The 21,079-nt window shown below is 29.7% G+C and overlaps 1 protein-coding gene across 1 annotated transcript in view; it reads right to left on the bottom strand.

Annotated features, from left to right (window-relative positions):
• LOC114329168 (antitrypsin-like) overlaps positions 1-21,079 on the bottom strand; it is a 255,271-nt gene that overhangs the window by 184,045 nt on the left and 50,147 nt on the right. Inside the window, exon 3 of the mRNA XM_050644939.1 lies at positions 17,139-17,277. Coding sequence (XP_050500896.1) covers positions 17,139-17,277 — 139 coding nt within the window. The remainder of the gene's footprint in view (positions 1-17,138; positions 17,278-21,079) is intronic.

Consider the following 21,079-nt stretch of genomic DNA (forward strand, 5'->3'; position numbering starts at 1 on the left):
CTCTACCCTTTGTATTGGTTAACCTTGAACCCCATACAGTGTTTTTAGCATTAAAGTCTGCACCAATAATAAATTTTTCTCCAAGCGTGTTAAGCAAATGGACATAATTTTCTTTTTTTAGATTGTGTTTGGGTGGAAAATATGCAGCTGCTATTGTTACTTCATATTTTTTTGTTTTGACACTTATACTAGCTGCCTGGATGGCTTCAGTCTCTATATTTTCTCTTTCGAGGTGAATTAGATTACTCTTAACGATTATTGCTGCTCCTCCACTAGCTGTGTTTCTAGGGTGAAGAGCTTGATATATTTGATATCCTTTCAGTTTAATATATGTTTGTTTAGTGAAGTGTGTCTCTGATATTAAACATATATCGATTTTTTGGTTATTTAAGGTAAACAGCATCTCCTGCTGATGTTGCAAGAGGCCGTTTGCGTTCCAATGTAAAATTCTTAACTCTTCCGCCATTTTATCGTCTACTAGTTTCTATGCTATTTAATCTTTCTAGGATTTTTTTACTGAATTCTTCTTGATTGTTCATGCGTTCTATTAGTATGTGTAGCATGTTTGATATCGAATTGAGATCATTTTCTACTGGTTGTTTTGGCTGGTTAGAGGCTATTTGGGCATATGTTTGGTTTTGGTTAACCTCTCTTGGATGGATTTGCGTAGGATTCTCCATGTCTGCTGCCTTGTTTTGTAGTTTGGTTGTAGGTCTCTGTTTGTTCCGTAATTTTTGAAGAGATATAGCAGTGGTGCAACCTCTATAACTAGCTGGGTGGGCACCACCACAGTGTATGCATTTGGGTTCTTTATCTTGTGGCTTCTTACAATCTTTTGTTAAATGTTTTCCGATGCATTTTACGCATCTCGGTTCTCTTCTGCAATAATTTTGTGTATGTCCGTACTCTTGACACCGTTTACATTGTGGAATCAAATTCGGTTTTCTGAAAGCTTCTATCGTCACTTTCATGTTTAAAATTTCGGTAATTTCATACACTTTTTTTGTATTTTCCTCTTTACTAAAAGTAAGTGCAAAAAGTGGCAGTGGCGATTTGTCCTTTCCTCTTAGTAATTGGGTTACGTTTTCTATTTTATATCCCTTATTTTTTAGGTCTTCCGTTATGTTCTTAACTTGGCAAGTTTGATGCAGTTTTCTTGCAACCACTTTTAGAGGTCTATTTTGTTTATCTTCAAACGAATACCATTCGAGATTTGTGTCATTTAGAGTCTTGGTTAGGTTTCTGTAGCTATTTTCGTCTTTGACATTAATTTTTATATTTCCACCTGCAAGCATGCTAGTTTGATAAGATATTTGCTTACCTGATAAGTGGCTGACTAGGGTGTCGTATTTTTCCAATTTGTTTATAATGACTGGTGGTGGTTTACGTGCCGTTTGTGTCTCATCTGGTTTACTTCTCTGTTGGTGGGAGTGGGGCTGTACTTCCTTTGGGGAGTTGCTTATCTTCCTTTTTTTTGAATTTTGGACTCGAATCCATTCCGTTTCTTTACTCAGTTCTTCGTCGTCTGTGCGATATTCTATATCTTCATTGTGCTGTTGTTTTTCTTCGCCTATCTTCTTTTGTAGGGTATCTATTTGGATTTTCATTTGTTGTATGACGATATGTAGATTTTCTCTTTCTTGTTTTTCCTGTAACCAGGCGTTGTAGAACATCTGCTCATTTTGACTTCTGGCTTGATTCTCAGTAAAGAGCACTTGATTTTGTTGAAAAAGTAATGTTTCACTTGATGTTGTCGGTAGGGAAACCATATTGTCTTTTTCCATTTTTCAGTACACCCATCTCACACTATGGCCCGAGATTGCCTGGACTATTCCAGGCCATATATTCCATGAAATATTTAACAGTGTAACTATTTATTTGTGCAGATAAAACTTTTGTATCTTATCACAGTCGAATTTTAATTTTGCAAATAAAAACTTTCTAACTTTAATAACAATCGGTTTTTAATTATCACCTTAATTACTGTAATTATGGCTTAATTCATTTGCTAACGATACGATGTGATGTTTATTTGTCGAAAGCCAAATGAATACTAGGTATAATGTATTTATATTTATAGGACACAATATAAGATTATGAACTATATTGTTGTTTCAATCACTTTGTCATGAAAGAATTTTGTAATCGATTTTAAACTCACATAAATCAAAGAAATTGTGAAAAATTGTATAAAATTTATAAAACATTTTTCGAAATAATAATTATTGTGATACTTATTCCTTAATATAGCTTATATCATGTTAGCTTAATAAAATATGAATTTTTAGTGTATTACTTAAAATATGAAAATGCCAACTACAGGGTGTCCAGAAACTCTACCGACAAACAAAGACAGGAGATTCCTCAGATAATTTTAAGATAATTTAACCCAATTGACCTAGTCCGAAAATGCTTCCTAAGGGAGCTAGAGCTCTTTGAAGATGGCGTCATGTAATTAGTTTTTCTTAAATACCTCCAGAACACTTCTTTTTAGAAAAACGAAAATTGGTATACATATTTATTTTCCAGAAATGAATCGATTCCATCCATTGCTAATTTCTAGTACAGGTCATAGGCGTCCGTTTTGGGTAGGGCAACGGTTATTTTATCGCCTAACTTTTTTGTCTTTAATTTTTAAGCAATTTTGACTCTGAATTATTTAATTGTGATTATTCTAGCACTAAAAGTTACTCTTAGTTTAAGTCGATAGAACACACCGTTTTCTATAAAAATCGATTTAAAAATTTTTCGTTCCTTGAATTAAAAAAAAAAGATTAAAAAAAAACTATTTAGAAAGATGAAAACTGGTACATTTATTTATATTCCAGAGATTAATCGATTTCATTAATGGCCAATTTCTAGTACCGGTCATAGGCGTCCGTTTTGGGTAGGTCAACAGTTATTTTATAGCATACCTAATACCTATATTGTCTTTAATTTTTAAGTATTTTTGACACGAGAATATTCAATTATGAGATATTCGAGTACTAAAAGTTACTCTTGATTTAAGTTGGTAAAATACATCGTTTTTTTTTAATTTTTTTTAACTTTTTTTTTTCAAATTCCCAAAACTAAAAATTTTCAAATAGATTTTTCTAGAAAACGGTGTATCCTATCGACTTAAAGTAAGAGTACCTTTTAGTACTAGAATACCTTACAATTTAATAATGCAGTATCAAAAATGCTTAAAAGTTGAAGACAAAAAAGTTATGCAATAAAATAACCGTTGCCCTACCCAAAACGTACGCCTATGACCGGTACTAGAAACTCGAAATGAATGGAATCAATTCATTTCAGGAAAGTAAATAAATATACCAATTTTAGTTTTTCTAAATAGAAGCGTTCTGGAGGTATTTAAGAAAAACTAATTACATGGCGCCATCTTCAAAGAGCTCTAGCTCCCTTAGGAAGCATTTTCGGACTAGGTGAATTGGGTTAAATTGTCATAAAATTATCTGCGGAATCTCCTGTCTTCGTTTGTCGGTAGAGTTTCTGGACACACTGTATAAATAAAAAATAAGGAACACCCGGGTTTGAACTGGGGACCTCTCGATCTGCAGTCGAATGCTCTTCCACTGAGATATATTCGCCATGTTTATAATGAATTACAAGATCTCCCAGACATAGCCACAAACACCTCAAGTGAAATATACAAAAACGTTTTTAAATAGAAGAGAAAATGTGGAAGTTAAATAGGATTATTTTTCGTATTATTTTCGCGACAAATCAAGGAAGAATCTGTAAATAAAGAAAAATATACAGGGTGCGCCAAGCCTCTGGTTTTCTTTGATTACTGCTAAACTATGGGATATACAAAAAATGTTTTTAACAAAACTAATGTATATCAAAACCGTCCATAATTTAAAATTATTGTTGATTATACAGAGTGAGTCAGAACGACGGTATAAACCAAAGTTTTATTTTTTAAATGGAACACCCTATATATTAAATGATTTTTGAATATATTTTTTAAAAATATGAAAAATTTGTATAAGGTCTTATAGGCCTAAAGTTAATAATTTTCGAAATATTTACATTTTTATTGAGAAAAATGGTAATATTCGTAGGGCTGTGGATTATGTTTCCAAGGTAATAAAAATTTAAGTGGTAAGTCAATGTTTTTATAATATAGTATCATTTTTAAATAATTTAATATCCTTTACTTATAGCCATAAAATATACAGTGTGATCACTATTTGCAAATACAAAATTTTCTCATTTTTTTTTTAATAAAGCACCCTGTATATTAGTACTGAATTTTGTAGTAAATATTACAACCTTTCTTTTGGTATAAGGTTGTACGTACATAGCATGTTTGGTTTTGTAAATATTTAAAAAAGAACTATAGATTTTACGTTTCGCGGATATTTTATATCCGCGATCATTTTAATTAAATTTTTTTGCTATAATTTTTTTTAATTATAATCTGATTTTAGAAACATATACTAAAATATCAAAGATGAAAATAAAAACGTAATTAAAGGTTAAAATAAAACGTATGCAAGTGAAGCTTAATTGAATTTAGTAACTTTATAATTATGTTACATACCCTATTTTACCATACTAATAAGTAATTAATATGGATAGATAAATTAATAAATTAAACAATTAATTTTAAAACCTACCCTAGAAATTTTTCTAGCCTAGTAACTTTACTGTACCCAATTTTGATAGTTAAATTGTATTTACGAATAAGATCAGTTGTTAATACCTTTTTAATTTACCTACATCTTGAGAACGTATAAAGTACTATGCTTTGAAACAAATGAACGTTATAGAAGTATATTATTATGAAGTAAATAATATCTATGTAGTCGTGTCACAAAAGATGGTAATAATTTCTAATGGTTTCGCTAAAAACAAATGCCATATCCACCAATTGTTCGGTTGCAAAATTAACAATTTTTTTTAATTATAATCTGATTTTAGAAACATATACTAAAATATCAAAGATGAAAATAAAAACGTAATTAAAGGTTAAAATAAAACGTATGCAAGTGAAGCTTAATTGAATTTAGTAACTTTATAATTATGTTACATACCCTATTTTACCATACTAATAAGTAATTAATATGGATAGATAAATTAATAAATTAAACAATTAATTTTAAAACCTACCCTAGAAATTTTTCTAGCCTAGTAACTTTACTGTACCCAATTTTGATAGTTAAATTGTATTTACGAATAAGATCAGTTGTTAATACCTTTTTAATTTACCTACATCTTGAGAACGTATAAAGTACTATGCTTTGAAACAAATGAACGTTATAGAAGTATACTATTATGAAGTAAATAATATCTATGTAGTCGTGTCACAAAAGATGGTAATAATTTCTAATGGTTTCGCTAAAAACAAATGCCATATCCACCAATTGTTCGGTTGCAAAATTAACATTTAAAATATAAAAAATTGTTATAATAATTTCAACTACAATAGTATTACCAGATTTTGTGACACCAGTTAATACTATTTATATGAATAAATAATTTGGCTGATATATTTAACATTCATTTGTTTCAAAGTATACTTTATAATTATGTTCTCAAGATGTAAGTTTTAAAAGGTAAATTAAAAGTTTAACTGATCTTACTCGTAAATACAATATAACTAACAATTAATTTGGTACAAGAAAATTGTTGTGGTAGAAAAATTACTAGGTTAGATATCCAGTTTGGTTGTTTATTTTATTTAGTAACTAATTTATGCATTCATTAGTATGGTAAAATATTTTTTGTAAAATAATTTTGTTATTAAATTCAATTGAATTGTACTAGTATACGATTTATTTTAATCTTTAATTACGTTTTTATTTTCATATTTGATATTTTAGTGTATGTTTCTAAAGCCAGATTATAATTATTTTTTTTGCAAACAAATTTTTTAACAAAAAATCCGCAAAAACGTAAAATTTAAAGCTTTTTTTTAAAATATCTATACATACAACTTTATACCAAAAGAAAGTCTGTAATATTTACTACAAAAGGCAATACTAATATACAGGGTGTCCCATTAAAAAAATGAGAAAATTTTGTATCTGCAAATAGTGATCACGCTGTATATTTTATGGATATATGTCAAATATGTTAATTTATTTTAAAATAACAGTATACTAGAAAAACTTTGACATTCCATTAAAATTTTTATGACCTTGAAAGCCTAATTCACAGCCCATTGAATATTACCATTTTTCTCAATAAAAGTGTAAATATTTCGAAAATGGTTAAGTTTAGGCCTATAATACCTTATATAAATTCTTAGTATTTTAAAAAAATTTATTCCAAAATGATTTAATATATAGGGTGTTATATTTAAAATAAACAAAACTTTGGTTCCTATCGTTGTTCTGACTCACCCTGTATAATCTAAAATAATTTTAAATTATAGACGACTTCGATATACGTTAATTTTTTTAAAAACATTTTTTGTATATCCCATAATTTAGCCGTAATCAAAGAAAACCAGAGGTTTGGCAGACCCTGTATAAATTGTGACTTTTTAATCCAAATAAATAAAAGGTACGGGGTAGAATTTATTTGCAAACAAAATATTAGGACAATTAAAATAAAACTGACAAATTTCAAGCACATAAAATATGGTTGTTTCATAATATTTTTTAAAATGTATTAAATTTTCCAGCAAATAACGTTACTCCAGCACTTCTTATGTAAAATAAGAACGGATGGTCTGCGTTAAATTGCTTCGGAGGCGGACGTGCCATTCCTGGGAAAGACCCAGAAAATATAGTCCAGAAAGCCACTGCGCATCCGCTAGGAAAAATATTCTAATTCGGATTTTTTGCACAATCTTACTCAAAAAGGACTCCTTTTAACAAATTTGCATGTTGCCAGGACCAAAAGGTGGTCAAAAATTTTTTAAACGTTTTTTTTTTGTTTTTTTCCTAAAATTATTATGTTTGCATGGGAAAAAGTTTTTTTAGGTTTTTTGGATCATTCTAAACAGAAAAGGTCTTTAGTGACTTTTCTCTAAAAATGATAGTTTTTGACATATAAGCGATTAAAAATTGAAAAATTGCGAAATCGGCCATTTTTAACCCTCAAAAACTATGTGAAAAACTGAAAATTTGAATGTTGCCAAGGTCAGTAGATATTCTTTAAACATCGATTGATGAAATCCCGAAGAGTTTTTTGCAATACAATATTCAAAACTCCTTTGCTTTTTAATTGCTAATCAGGCTTGCGCGACACTATTTTCCACCGACAGTATGGTGCAAATGAAAGGAATAAATTCGTTATTTCGTAAACTGGCGACTTTAAGGAAAAATCCCGAAACAGGTCGATTTTTATTTTTAAGTTATGATATTGTGGCATATATGGTATACTAGTGACGTCATCCGTCTGGGCGTGATGACGTAATCGATGATTTTTTTAAATGAGAATAGGGGTCGTGTGGTAGCTCATTTGAAAGGTTCTTCAATTCTCTAGTCAGTAATGTAAACATTTACATAATTATTCATACAGGGTGTGCTTCTACTTCTTTTTTGTCAAATAATTTAATTTAATAAAAGTTTTTTGGACACCCTGTATAAATATTTATGTAAATGTTTATATTACTGAATAGAGAATTGAAGAAACTTTCAAATGAACTAGCACACGACCCCTATTCTCATTTAAAAAAATCATCGATTACGTCATCACGTCCAGATGGATGACGTCACTAGTATACCATAAATGCCACAATATCACAACTTAAAAATAAAAATCGACCAGTTTCGGGATTTTTTCTTAAAGTCGCCAGTTTACGAAATAACGAATTTATTCCTTTCATTTGCACCATACTGTCGGTGGAAAATAGTGTCGCGCACACTTGATTAGCAATTAAAAAACAAAGGAGTTTTGAATATTGTATTGCAAAAAACTCTTCAGGATTTCATCAATCGATGTTTAAAGAATATCTACCTACCTTGGCAACATTCAAATTTTCAGTTTTTCACATAGTTTTTGAGGGTTAAAAATGGCCGATTTCGCAATTTTTCAATTTTTAATCGCTTATATGTCAAAAACTATCACTTTGAGAGAAAAGTCACTAAAGATCTTTTCTGTTTGGAATGATCCAAAAAACCTAAAAAAACTTTTTTCCATGTAAAAAAAATAATTTTAGGATAAAAACAAAAAAAAACGTTTAAAAAATTTTTGACCACCTTTTGGTACTGGCAACATGCAAATTTGTTAAAAGGAGTCCTTTTTGAGTAAGATTGTGCAAAAAATCCGAATTAGAATATTTTTCCTAGCGGATGCGCAGTGGCTTTCTGGACTAATACCATTTGAACTGAAATAAACGAAAGATTACTCATAAGACATATTCTGCAAATTATATAAATTAAAGGGCCTAGCCGCGTAAGAGGATGAAAAATGCCCCCACTCGATTCGAATTCCATAGTCACTGTTTAACACATATAGAGAAACTCACTTTCTGAAATTTTTAGCCCCCTAGATGGTCGTGTGACTCACCAAGAGCCTAATTAGGCTTTTTATGTTTTTATTTTTTATCTCAGCCGCAACGGAAGCTACCGAAAAACTTTAAATAAAAAAGTTGTACGTTTCAAAAAGTTCTATCCGAATTTTTTTTTTTAATTTTTGGCGGGATCTTTAAATTTTAGAATGTTTTGAAAATTTTAAATGAGTTTAAAAAATAACTAATACGTTCGTTCTCAAGAAAAAAATATTTTATACGTTGCGTTTCAAAAAAGGTAAGACCGTCACAAGGATAGGTAAAAACTGAAAAATAATTGGAATTTGCTTAATAACAAATATATCCATCCATTCATCCATCCAATTTCATCCATTTTCAAGATACAGGGCGTTGAAGAAAAAATCAAAATTTTACACATTTTTTCTGATTTTGTCGAAACTACAGGCAACATTGTAATAAAATTTGGCGGGTTTTAAGAGATAGTTACTGTGCACTTTTTGACATACAGTTAAGAATTTTATATTCATTATTGGCGCGCATAGGGGTAATGGTGTGAACTTTTTAAAGCAAAAATATAGTAAGCCACTGACTATTTCAAACTAACAATCATTTTATAATTCCTCGTTCAATTTGTGATAAAAATCTATGTTCGCATTTGTTTATACGGCGAGCCATTTTTATGCAAAAATAAAACATCTTAACACTTACAAAGTATTCGAACTTCTAGGTAAGTTGGACATATATTGGACGAGGAATTAAAAAATGAATGTTAATTTGATATATGTCAGTGGCGTACAATGTTTTTTCTTTCAAATTTCAGACCATTACCAGCATGTGCGCCAATGATAATATAAAATTCTTAATTGTATTTCTAAAAATGCAGAATGACTACCTCTTAAAACCCACCAAATTGTATTACAATTTCGCCAGTGCTAGCAGTTTTGGCAAAATCGTAAAAAATGTGTAAAATTTTGTTTTCCTCAACGCCTATCTTGAAAATGGACATTACAAAAATTTTTTATTAAGCAAACTCCAATTATTTTTAAGTGTTTTACCTATCCTAGTGACGACGTAACCATCGGGTAAAAACACCCTGTATAAGATTGTATCAAAAAGCGAAAAAAAAAAACGAAAAAATGCGGTTTTCTATTTTTAAAAGAACGTTTTACCAATTTTAAAAATCTGAAAAAATTCAGAGTGAAACAAAAATACACATTATAAAATACACAGCAAAAATACACGTTATATATTTTTTTCGTGAGAACGAATGTCTTGGTTATTTTTTTATAATCACTTAAAATTTTAAAATCGTTCTAAAATTTAAATTTCTCGCCAAAAATTAAAAAAATAACCATTTCCGACAGAACCTTTTGAAAACTACAACTTTTTTATTTAAAGTTTGTCGCTAGCTCCCGATGCGGCTGAGATTAAATATAAAAACATAAAAAGCCTAATTAGGCTCTAGGTGGGTCACGTGACCAGCTAGGGGGCTAAAAATTTCTGAAAGTGGGTTTCTCTATATATGCTACATGTATGGAATTTGAATTTGGGGGCATTTTTCATCATCTTACAGGGATAGGCCCTTTTAGACAATATATTGTGTTAACCGTGTCAATTATTAGTATAGACTGACAAATCAATCATAAACTCCAAATACCCAGGTAGGGGAGTCAGCCAATGGAAAATGGTTTGTGCTTGCGGAAAAAATCAAACAATATAGAACTTTCTGTAATTTCATTCTTCTTTTTCTTTTCATCTACGCGACGGAGGTTGGCAATCATCACAGCTATTCTGGTCTTAGATGCTGCTGCTCTGAGTAGTTCATTTGATGAGCATCCGTACCGTTCCCTCAAGTTAGGCAATCATAAGATTCTTCACCTTCCTACACCTCTCTTGCCCTGGATTTTCCCTTGTATAATTAGTTGAAGTATGTTGTATCTCTCATTACGCATAACATGCCCCAGATGGTGCAGCTTTCGAATCTTGACGGTTTCCAATATTTCCATTCCTTTGTTGACTCTTCCCATGATTTCGTTATTTGTTACATGCTCGGTCCAAGATATCTTCAGGATTCTTCTATATACCCACAGTCCAAATGCTTCCAACTTTTTAGTAGTATTCGCGTCAAGTATCCATGTTTTTATCCCGTAACTCTCAAGTCCAATTTCAGTTCTCTTGCACAAAGTACCTTTCTCATTTTATTGAAGTTTGTTCTTGCTTTCTCTATTCGAACTTTGATTTCTTTGGAGTAATCGTTTGTGTGATTAATTATTGCGCCAAGATAGTTATACATAGTAATTTCATTAACAAATGTTTAATAAACAACATATCAAAAACTTCTACTCGAAAAGTGGGTGTCTCAATTTTATTAAACAAATAACATTAGTTGTTTTTTACGTGCCTACCAAAATTTAAATTTTATAATAAAACTGACTTGACCATTAAAAAATTTAGAATAATTTTCACAAAAAATTTTATACAAGGATTTCTTTAAAACTAAATCTACAGATTCTATAATTTTTTATTCATAACACTATAAAATTGAAAAAATCTGATGATTGCATTTTAGATATTAGACCAGGTAGAGCATTTTTAGTGCAGTCACTGAAGGTTTTCACCTCCGATTTCGTTGAACCTTAATCGATTTTCATGAAAATTGGTGAGTAATTAGAGGATACCTCAAGAAACAAAGGTGACATGATGCCAACTTGCGCTTTTACCCTGGGAGTGGATGCCACCCCTTCTCGGGGGTGAAAATTATTTTATTAAAAATAATACCATAAGTCGATAGAGGGACAAATGATTATAAGCAAAATTTGTTATATAAAGTTATTAAAATAAATCAACACGTTTTGAATTATTAAAGACCAAAAATTTTATTTTTTCGTAAAAAAATGCATGTTTTAAATCGGTATTTTACGTACAAATCAAAAACTATAAGCTTTTACAAAAAAGGTATTACTACTGAATTTGAAGATAATAAAAAATTGAATACATTACTCACACAAATAACTAAACAATGTTAGTTCAAAGTGACTTATTGGCAATTGAATGTGTATTTTTTTCGACGAGTACTCAAATCTAAGTATTCAAGCTTAAATAACGGGAAAACGATGCAATATATAAAATATTCCTGCTAAACATTTGCCAAAGTTCTTCAGAATACCTGTCACATGAGCTTCAGAACAAGGTAATAGCCTCAAAATTAAGCAAGTTATAATGAAAATAAAAGAAACGTTTCGAATTTTTTAGGAAAAAGTGAAAAATAAAACATACGCCATTTACACAAAAATTAAAATTTATATTAATCCTTACAAAAACTTTTTTATATTAGCATAAGTAATATTTTCGATAATTTTGACCGGTTTAGAATGCATATTTAAAAAAAAAATAAAATAATTTAAAAAAATCATAATTTTTAAAATTATTGTAATTCTCATATTCTTTTGATAATAACTACAAAAATACTCAATATACGAAAAAATTATATATAAACCAATTTTAGTTTTTTCTGTGCCAAATATTTTACCTGTTTTATTATTTCTATGGGGTAAAAAATACCCGAGATAGAAACGTTTAAACCTTAAATTTTGCTGTGGGAACCATGCAACCGGGGTCATTTAACCTTTTATTATTAAAAAAGTAAGAGGTTTAAAAGACTAGTTTCAACGTTCTTAAATAGCACTTAGCATAAAATTTCAAATAGTTTTTAGATGAATCTGATATCGTAAACGCGAACGGAGTTATAAAAAGAAAACCATTACATTTTTTGTAAAAATTTTTAAAAGATAAATTTTGAAACAATTTTGGAGCATAAATTTTAACGCTATCAACATTTTCAAGGGCTCATTTGATAGATATTTTGAAGTACTTTGACAAATGTTTAATAAGTTTATGTAATAAAATGCATCAGTTTCCCGTTATTTCAGCTTGAATACTTAGAGTTTTTTACTCGCCGAAAAAAATATACATTCAATTACCTATAACTCACTTTTAGTTAATATTAAAAGGTTTTTGTAGTAACGGGCTTATTTCACTTTTTATTAGCTTCAATTTTGATAATAATACCTTTTTTGTAAAAACTTACACTTTTTGGGTTATTGATGAGAAATTGGTTAAAACATGCATTTTTCTCAAGAAAAATTAAAATCATTGATCGTTAATAACTCAAAAAGTTTTGATTTATTTTAATAACTTTATATAACAAATTTTGCTTGAAATTTGTGTCTCTTTCGAATTATGGGGTTATTTTTAATAAAATAATTTTCACCCCGGAGAAGGGGTGGCATCCGCCCCCAGGGTAAAAGCGCAAGTTGGCACCATGTCACCTTTGTTCCTTGAGATATCCTCTAACCGCTCATCAATTTTCATGCAAATCGATGGAGGTTCAACGAAATCGGAGGTAATAGCTCATATCCACCTTCAGTGACTCCACTATTTATAAAGAAGAACTTTAAATTGATAATGAAGTATATAATTATCGTAATTTGTAATAAAATGATGTTGAGTATCTAGGTTTGGATTCCGCGTATAAAAAAAGGTGATTAATGGTGTCTAGTCGGACAAACTTTGATATATGAGAACACTGGAACAGGGGAAGTTTTAATTGTGAAGCAGTTTAAAAATTTGGAACGGTCATACCACGAAAACGTCACATGTATTTTGTCCGACAGGACTTCCAATTGATTTTTTACCCTTTCATTAAACTCTAATGCAAAAATTAGACTGCTATTTATCACCAAATGAACATTTTAATGAGTGGAACACGTAGAACATGTCAAATGACAGGAATTATGACAGGTGATAAACATTAGTCTGATTTTGGCATGAGAGTTTAATGAAAGGGTAACAAATCAATTTGAAGTTCTGTCGGACAAAATACATGTGACGTTTTCGTGGTCTGACCGTTCCAAGTTTTTAACCTGTTTCACAATTAAAAGTTCCCCTGTTTCACTGTTCCCATATATCAAAGTTTGTCTGACCAGACACCCTTAACCTATTAAAAAATTTTCAGCCTGCTATTAATCAACTTTTTTTTCATACGCGGGTCCAAACCTAATCCGTATTTGAGAAAAATTTGCAATTTTTTTTGAATTAGAAGGATATAATTGCATACTGAAACAGAGTTTTAATTTTAAACTACTTATCGTAGTATTATAGTATCAATGTTTCGAACTTTACGTGATTCCTCTTCAGGTGACAGGCATAAATTTGATTTGTTTAAATGGGAAAGTACATAATGTAACACCTCATTTAAAAAATTTTGAAATACAGATTACAAAAATGTATAATACTTTAATACTTGTTGAAAGCGTAGGCGCAAAATTTCGGTCGAATTGTTTTTAAATGTATTCATTTTTTTCGAATTCTGAGAAAACTAATAAGTACTTTTGAATAATTTACACGCAGAATGAAATATTACAGTATATAATGGATTTCAAGATTTCCCAGACATAGTTACAAAGACCAAGTGAAGTATACAAAAACGTTTAAATATAAGAGAAAATGTGGAAGTTAAATGGGATTATTTTTGTATTACTTTTCGCGATAAATCAAGGAAGAATGTATAAGTAAAAATATAGGGTGTCAATTTGAAAAGTTGCCACCCCGTATAATTTGGTCCCTATAGAAAATCTAAAAATATATAAAAACACGTCAAATTTATTTGTAAGGGTGGCAGTTTTTAACTAAATTACATTAACCCTCTAGCGGGGGCGGACACAACCCCCAAAATCTTTAATGGAAAAGGGGGTTGAGTGATACCTAATTTTAAAGATCGTTCGATTACCTTTTTAAAAATACCACATACGTTATATTTCCATTCAGTACTTTTGTAAAAATCAAGTGAAACCGTACAGATATTAAGTATGAAATTCAGAACTTCAAAACTTTTTTTTTGGAATATTGAGCTCCAAATTGATTTTTTTTAAGTGTTGGAGTATTTAGAGAATTTTTTTGAAGTATTTTTGGAAAAATCAAGTAAAACCGTAAAGATATTAAGTATCACGTTCTGAACTCCAAAATTTTTTAGAGTATCTAAACCTCTATCCACGTGGCCTTGAAAAACATTCGGCTATACCATTGTTTAAAAAAGAACAGATTGTCTATTGTAAACAATGGCTACAGTATTGTCCGTAGGTCTTGTTCATATTATCTGTTTCTTTTAGTGCTAAAGGTTCAGCTCAAGTCCAAGATTTTCCAAAAATACTAAACAGAAATATCAGGTATGCAGGATTTTTGAAAAGGTAATTGAATAACCTTCAAATGAGGTATTACTCAACCCCCCTTTCCTTTAAAGATTTTGAGGGGTTGTGTCCGCCCCCGCTAGAGGGTTGATGTAATTTAGTTGAAAACTGGTCCACAAAATGTCCCCCTCACAAATAAATTTGATGTGGTTTTGCAAATTTTTAGATTTTCTATAGGGACCAAATTATAGGGGCTGGTAGTTTTTCAAATTGACACACTGTATATAAACTTTTATAGAAAAGGCGAAAACGGCGGATTCGTTGGAAAAATATTCAAATGAGATTTTTTTGCATAGTCGCATTCATAAGACACCCCAGAAAAAGGTTCAAGAAGACACCCAATTTTTTTAAACAAATTGAAAAAATTAATATTTTCGGCCCGGATAAATTTTTTTTAACCCTTAATTACTAACATCTTAAATCAATGGCGTAAACACTAACTAACCGCCTGACAGACGGGTTTGATATTTTAGTGGTAATTTTTGTTTTTGTTAAATATTTTAATGCAAGAAAATATCTCGATGATTTACTGAAAGTATTTATTATCTAAAAAACACAGTAATTAATCTAGTTTTTCTGTATTTATTAAAATAAAAAACATTATAACAAGAATGGAAGGATTGTTTGTGGACCTTTTTACTCCTGAAAAAAGTGTGATAAAAATTAAAAAAATTAAAGAATCTTAATAAAAATTTATAATCGAGTTAAACAAAGAGTAAGAAAAGTGAAAATGAAAAGGTTTTTAAAAAATGTTAAAACAAAAAAAAAGCTGACAGGTACTATAGTTAGTACAGTGTAGCAATGGTAGTCAGTGGCAACATTTTCATCACGGAATGATTTCACTTCACTTATGTCGTCTTCTACCACATCAAACCATTTCAAAAGAGTTTTCTCGGGGTGTTTATTCCCTTATTTGATGTTTTTTTACTAACTGGGGCACATTATGTGTAATGACGAACTGGGCACAAACACTAACGTCTTTTTCTACACTATTCAATACTACTAAAGAACAACCCAACTTGAAAAGTCATAAATGGGCGACCTTCAAAATTTTCTAGGAAAAGTAATAACCCACTTTCGACAAGCGATGCCGTCTGAGAGACGGGGTGTTAGTACTTAAGGGTTAAGTTTTTTGGACCAGTCTGGACAAAAAAGATCTGTTTAGCAAAAGCAATTATAAGTTGAATAACGCGAAAATGGCCATTTTTAAGACTTAATAACTCGGTTAAAAGATATTATTGTGGAAGTCAGAAAGTGACTAAATCAAAGTTTAAAGCCCCACTACGAAATCTTGAAGAAATTTGTATCATTAATTTATTATTAAGCTGTTATTTTTAATTATTAACAATGAGCGGTAAGATCGTATTGACGCGGCTTTAAATGTGAGTGCGAGTAATATGTACCATTGGACTGTCGGAATGGCATCTCTTTCGCACTCACCATTGACGGCCGCCTAATACGTGCGTGGTGCTCATTATCATTACTTAAAAATAACAGTTTAGTAATAAAATAATGATAAAAGTTTCTTTAGAATCTTGTAGGGGGGAAAGGGGGCTTTAAACTTTGATTTAGTCACTTTCTGACTTTCATAATAATAACTTTTAACCAATTTATTAAGCCTTGTAAATGGCCACTTTTCGTTTTTTTTTCAATTTTAAATTGCTTATAACTCGAAAACGATCATCTTTAGAGAAAGATTAGAGACCTTTTTTGTCCAGAATGGTCCAAAAAACCTAAAAAAACTTGTCCGGGTAAAAAATATTGATTTTTGCAATTTTTAAAAAAATTGTTTAAAAAAATTTGGACCACTTTTCGCGTGGTCGACTTCTTGAACCTTATTCTGGGATCTGTCGCTAATCTGATTATGCAAAAGAATCTCATGGGAATATTTTTTCCAACGAACCCGCCATTTTCGCCCTGTCTATTAGGTTTTAATCCAAATAAATAAAAGGTACGGAGTAGAATTTATTTGTCACAATTAAAATAAAACTGTCAATTTTCAAGCTCATAAAATATGGTTGTTTGATAATATTTTTTAAAATGTACTAAATTTTCCAGCAAATAATGTTACTCCAGCACTTCTTATGTAAAATAAGAACGGATGATCTGCGTTAAATTGCTTCGGAGGCGGACGTGTCATTCCTGACGCACCTAGCATTTGAACTGAAATAAACAAAATTATAGAGTATGAAATTATTATAGAAACATGTTGGGAATATCAAAAATTAATTAGTCCCACCTCAAAAAGTTTGGATATGTATCACAAATAACACAAGACATAGAAAAACCTATCTTTAAGTGGAAAATCAATTAATCAAGCCGAAAATACCGTAAGGATAGTATTTTTAGACAAACAAGTATTTTCAAGGTAAACAGCTAATGTAGTTCTCATATAGAGCAAGTTCATTTAAAAACTCGCTTTAAACATTTATCACCAATGATACATATACATTTTTACTGACCTACTGTAGCAGCTGCAGCTTCAACTCCATTTTCATTAACATCAATAAATGCCTTTTGTAGGACTTTGGAAACGATTAGTTTTTCCTTGGAAATTCCAGTGAGATCAGCTTCACCGTCAAAAATTTTTTTAATCCCAAACTAAAAATATATAGAGTACTTTTACGAATACATATTTAGGAACACAGAACACAGTTGAACAACATTATAGTTATTAAGGTACATACCAAGGGATATAAGGATAATAACGCTTGACCGAAAGCGTTATTATTATAATACCCGTGGTGCCTTCAACGTTTAATGTCCGACTAAATTATTCTTTATATGCAAAAAATTTGAATGAATTTTGAATTAATTAGTTTTCAAATAAGTACATTTACCAGAAATAGTCGTAACATAATTGTGGTAACCATAGTTTTACTTACAGTTTTATTTGTCAACATGACAGTATTTAACTCGTTAGTTAAATTTAATAGGCAATAGGGCGTTATTTTTCAATAACACGCCCTTGGGCGTTATATCGTACTTAATTGACTTCTAAATAATGTTATTATTTGTCAAATAATAGACCAGTCGGACATTAAAAACCAATAATGTCCGACTGGTCTATTATTTGACAAATAATAACATTATTTCGAAGTCTATTAAGTATTTAAGTAAGTCTATCAAAGGCATTTTTGAAACTTTAAAATCTTGTTCATTTTAAAGTTTTAAAAATTTTTAATCTATGATACACATTTATTAGAGTTACAAATTAATAATTCTTTTACTAAAATTATGATTTCATAGGTAATTGTCACTGGACAGTCTCCTGCATGTCTTTTATTAGGCCAGGAGGAACCGAAGCTTTTCACCTCGCAATTTTTACAGAATGGATCCATTTGCTTGAAAATTTAAGAATAAGTAGTGGATAGTCCAAGGATCAAAATCTATGATGCCGAAAGGCGCTTTTACCATGGGGGGGGGGGGGGGGGTTGCCACCCCATCCCGAGAGTGGAAATATTTTATTATATTTTGACCGCAAAAGTTAATAAAAACATTCATTCTAAGCAAAAAATGTTCTATACATTTTTTTGATAAAATTAATAGTTTTCGATTTATTCGCTATCGAAAGTGATAGTTTTGTATGGAAAAAATCAATATTTTTCGATGTACTCATTTAAGATTCACTCAATTTTTGCCGTAAAATTTTTTTTTAAAACCAAGCTCTTGGGAATTAAGTAACCTACAATTTTATATTGAAACATTTTTTCGTATCTCTGATGCTAATCTTTCTATTCTGAAAAAAATGGCATTTTGTACCAAACTACAAAAATTCGTTATTCGCTTTTAACTCCAGTTTTTTAAAAACTGATCATTCTAAACCAGTCAAACTTCTAGAATCTATTAATAATACATAAATAAATAAGAACAAATAAGGCCAATCACTAATAGTTCAGAGAAATAAGGAAAAAAAATATCCTGTTGGTGACACAACCCCCTCCAGGCCGAAACCAAATATTTTGAGTAGTATGGACATCTATATTAATAACCTATATGTTTCCTGCAGCCGATTTTGATGATATACATAGTTATAAACAAATGAAGATAAAAAAAACGGTAAATTTTCGCTTTTTTCATCTATAACCAAAAAGTTAAGTATTCTAAACAAATTTGAGGGTGAGAAACACATAAATCGTATAAAAAACTTCAATATGGCGTTCGCTGAATATGTCTATCCTTATTGGTTGCTTAGAAAATTGAAACATAAATCATAAATTTTGAGTTTCTCTAAATATTCATAACTTTTGTAAAAATTAACTTAGAACGTTCTTATTACACGGAATGCTGAGACTTCTGGTACATAAATCATACCCTAAATTTTAAACCAATTGGTCGAATAGTTTAAAAGATATTTAATTTGTTTATCCCAAATTAATTTTTTTTGCAACGCTATAAGTCAAAAAATGATGAAGTTACACTAATACTTTGGATAGTTTATGAAAGAAGAAGATTTATACTATTAATTTAATTAAAAAAAATGACAAAAAATAATTCTAAATACTGCAAAATTATTTTGCAAATACATGTGAATTAAAAAAGGGGGGCTAACTTCGTCCCTAATTGTCCTAGGACAATTGTTTTTCTTTCTAAATATGTATAAAAATTCAGTCTTTCCAAATATGAAAAAATAATTTTTCGACGGGTAACGGTTAAAAAGTTATTCTAATTGTTTATAAGTAAGCAAAAGTCGAAGTGTTTTTGCAAAATAAATTTACGCTGTTTAAAATTAATTTTTGTCATTTTTTTTATTTAATTCAATAGTATAAACGTTCTTCTTCCATAAACTGTCAGAACTCTTACTGTAACCTCATAATTCTCTGACTTATAGTGTTGCAAAAAAAAAAATGAATTTGGGATAAACAAATTAAATAACTTTTAAACTATTTGACCAATTGATTTGAAATTTAAAATATAATTTAAGCACCAGAAGTCTCAGCAATTCGTGTAATAAGAAGGTTGTAAGTTAATTTTTACATAAGTTATGAATATTTTTAAAAACTCAAAATTTATGATTTATTTTGCAATTTTCTAAGCAACCAATAAAGATAGACATATTCAGCGAACGCCATATTGAAATTTTTTAGACGATTTATGAGTTTCTTACTCTGAAATCTGTTTAAAATACTTAACTTTTTGGTTATAGACGAAAAAAGCGAAAATTTACCGTTTTCTGATCTTCATTTGGTTATAATTATGTATATCATCAAAATCAGCTGCAGGAAACATAAAGGTTATTAATATAGATGTCCATACTACTCAAAAAATTTGGTTTCGGCCTGGAGGGGGATGTGTCACGAGAAAAATCTTATTTCTCTGGACTATAAAAACATCGCTAACTTACATTATTATGCTTCCAATTGCATTTCTCCTTTTTTTTTTCAAAAAAATTTATTGACTTTTTAACCGTCACTTTTTTATTTTTTATCTTAAAAAGTTTGGTAAAAATAATTTTGTTGTAGGTTTTTACACGATCTATAAGCTTATCAATATTAAATCTTTTTAAAATCCTCAATCGCAAAAAGAGGTGACTTTGAAAGGGTTGGTAAAGGTGGTTTTGGCATGTTATTACAAGTTTTAATTATCAATAGCTCACTTAATTTTTGATTTTGAAAATTTTTTTGAAAAGCAAGTTATTGCGAATAAAATAAGCTACAATTTCATATTTAAACATTCTTTCGTATCTCTGATGCTAGTCTAGCTATTCGGAAGAAAACCCATTTTTTTCAAACTACAAAAATCCGTTATTTGCTCCATTTTTATAAAAACTAATCATTCTAAGCCAGTCAAGCTTCTAGAACCTATTAATAATACATAAATAAAAAAGCCCAAATAAGGTAAATGACTAATTTTAATTAGGGTGGTGATTAGGGGATTGCCTGCGATCACTTTTTTGTTGAAAAATATTTTCATTATGTCACTTAATTTTTGAGACTTTTTTCTTCTGGAGATAGATATTTTTAAGTACTTTAAATTAGTTTGAACAAGTTGTCCTCGAAAAATGCATAGTTTTCCCGTCTTTTGACTTTGAAACTATAATATTTAGCATTTGACGAAGAAGAGCCAACATATAATTAAGTATAGCTCGATTACTATTGGTCTTAAAGAAAATTTAAAAAAAGTTTTTGTTTATTTTTTCAAAGGGTATATTTTTGTTAGGTAAATTTGTTTTGATAAAATGAAAACTTTTGGAGTTATTAGAGAGATATCGAAACCCCATTTAACATCGTCCTTTAATAAAAGATCCTTTATTTTGACATAAATAACCATGCTTATATGTCAAAAGTGTCAAAATAAAGGATCTTTTATTACCAAACGACGGTTTCGATATCTCTCTATTAGCAGAAAACTTATTAATAACATTGTTTTTTCGATATAAAACTAACTTTTTAGATAGCGAATA

Source organism: Diabrotica virgifera, chromosome 2, assembly GCF_917563875.1.
Source record: "Diabrotica virgifera virgifera chromosome 2, PGI_DIABVI_V3a".
NCBI lineage: Eukaryota > Metazoa > Arthropoda > Insecta > Coleoptera > Chrysomelidae > Diabrotica > Diabrotica virgifera.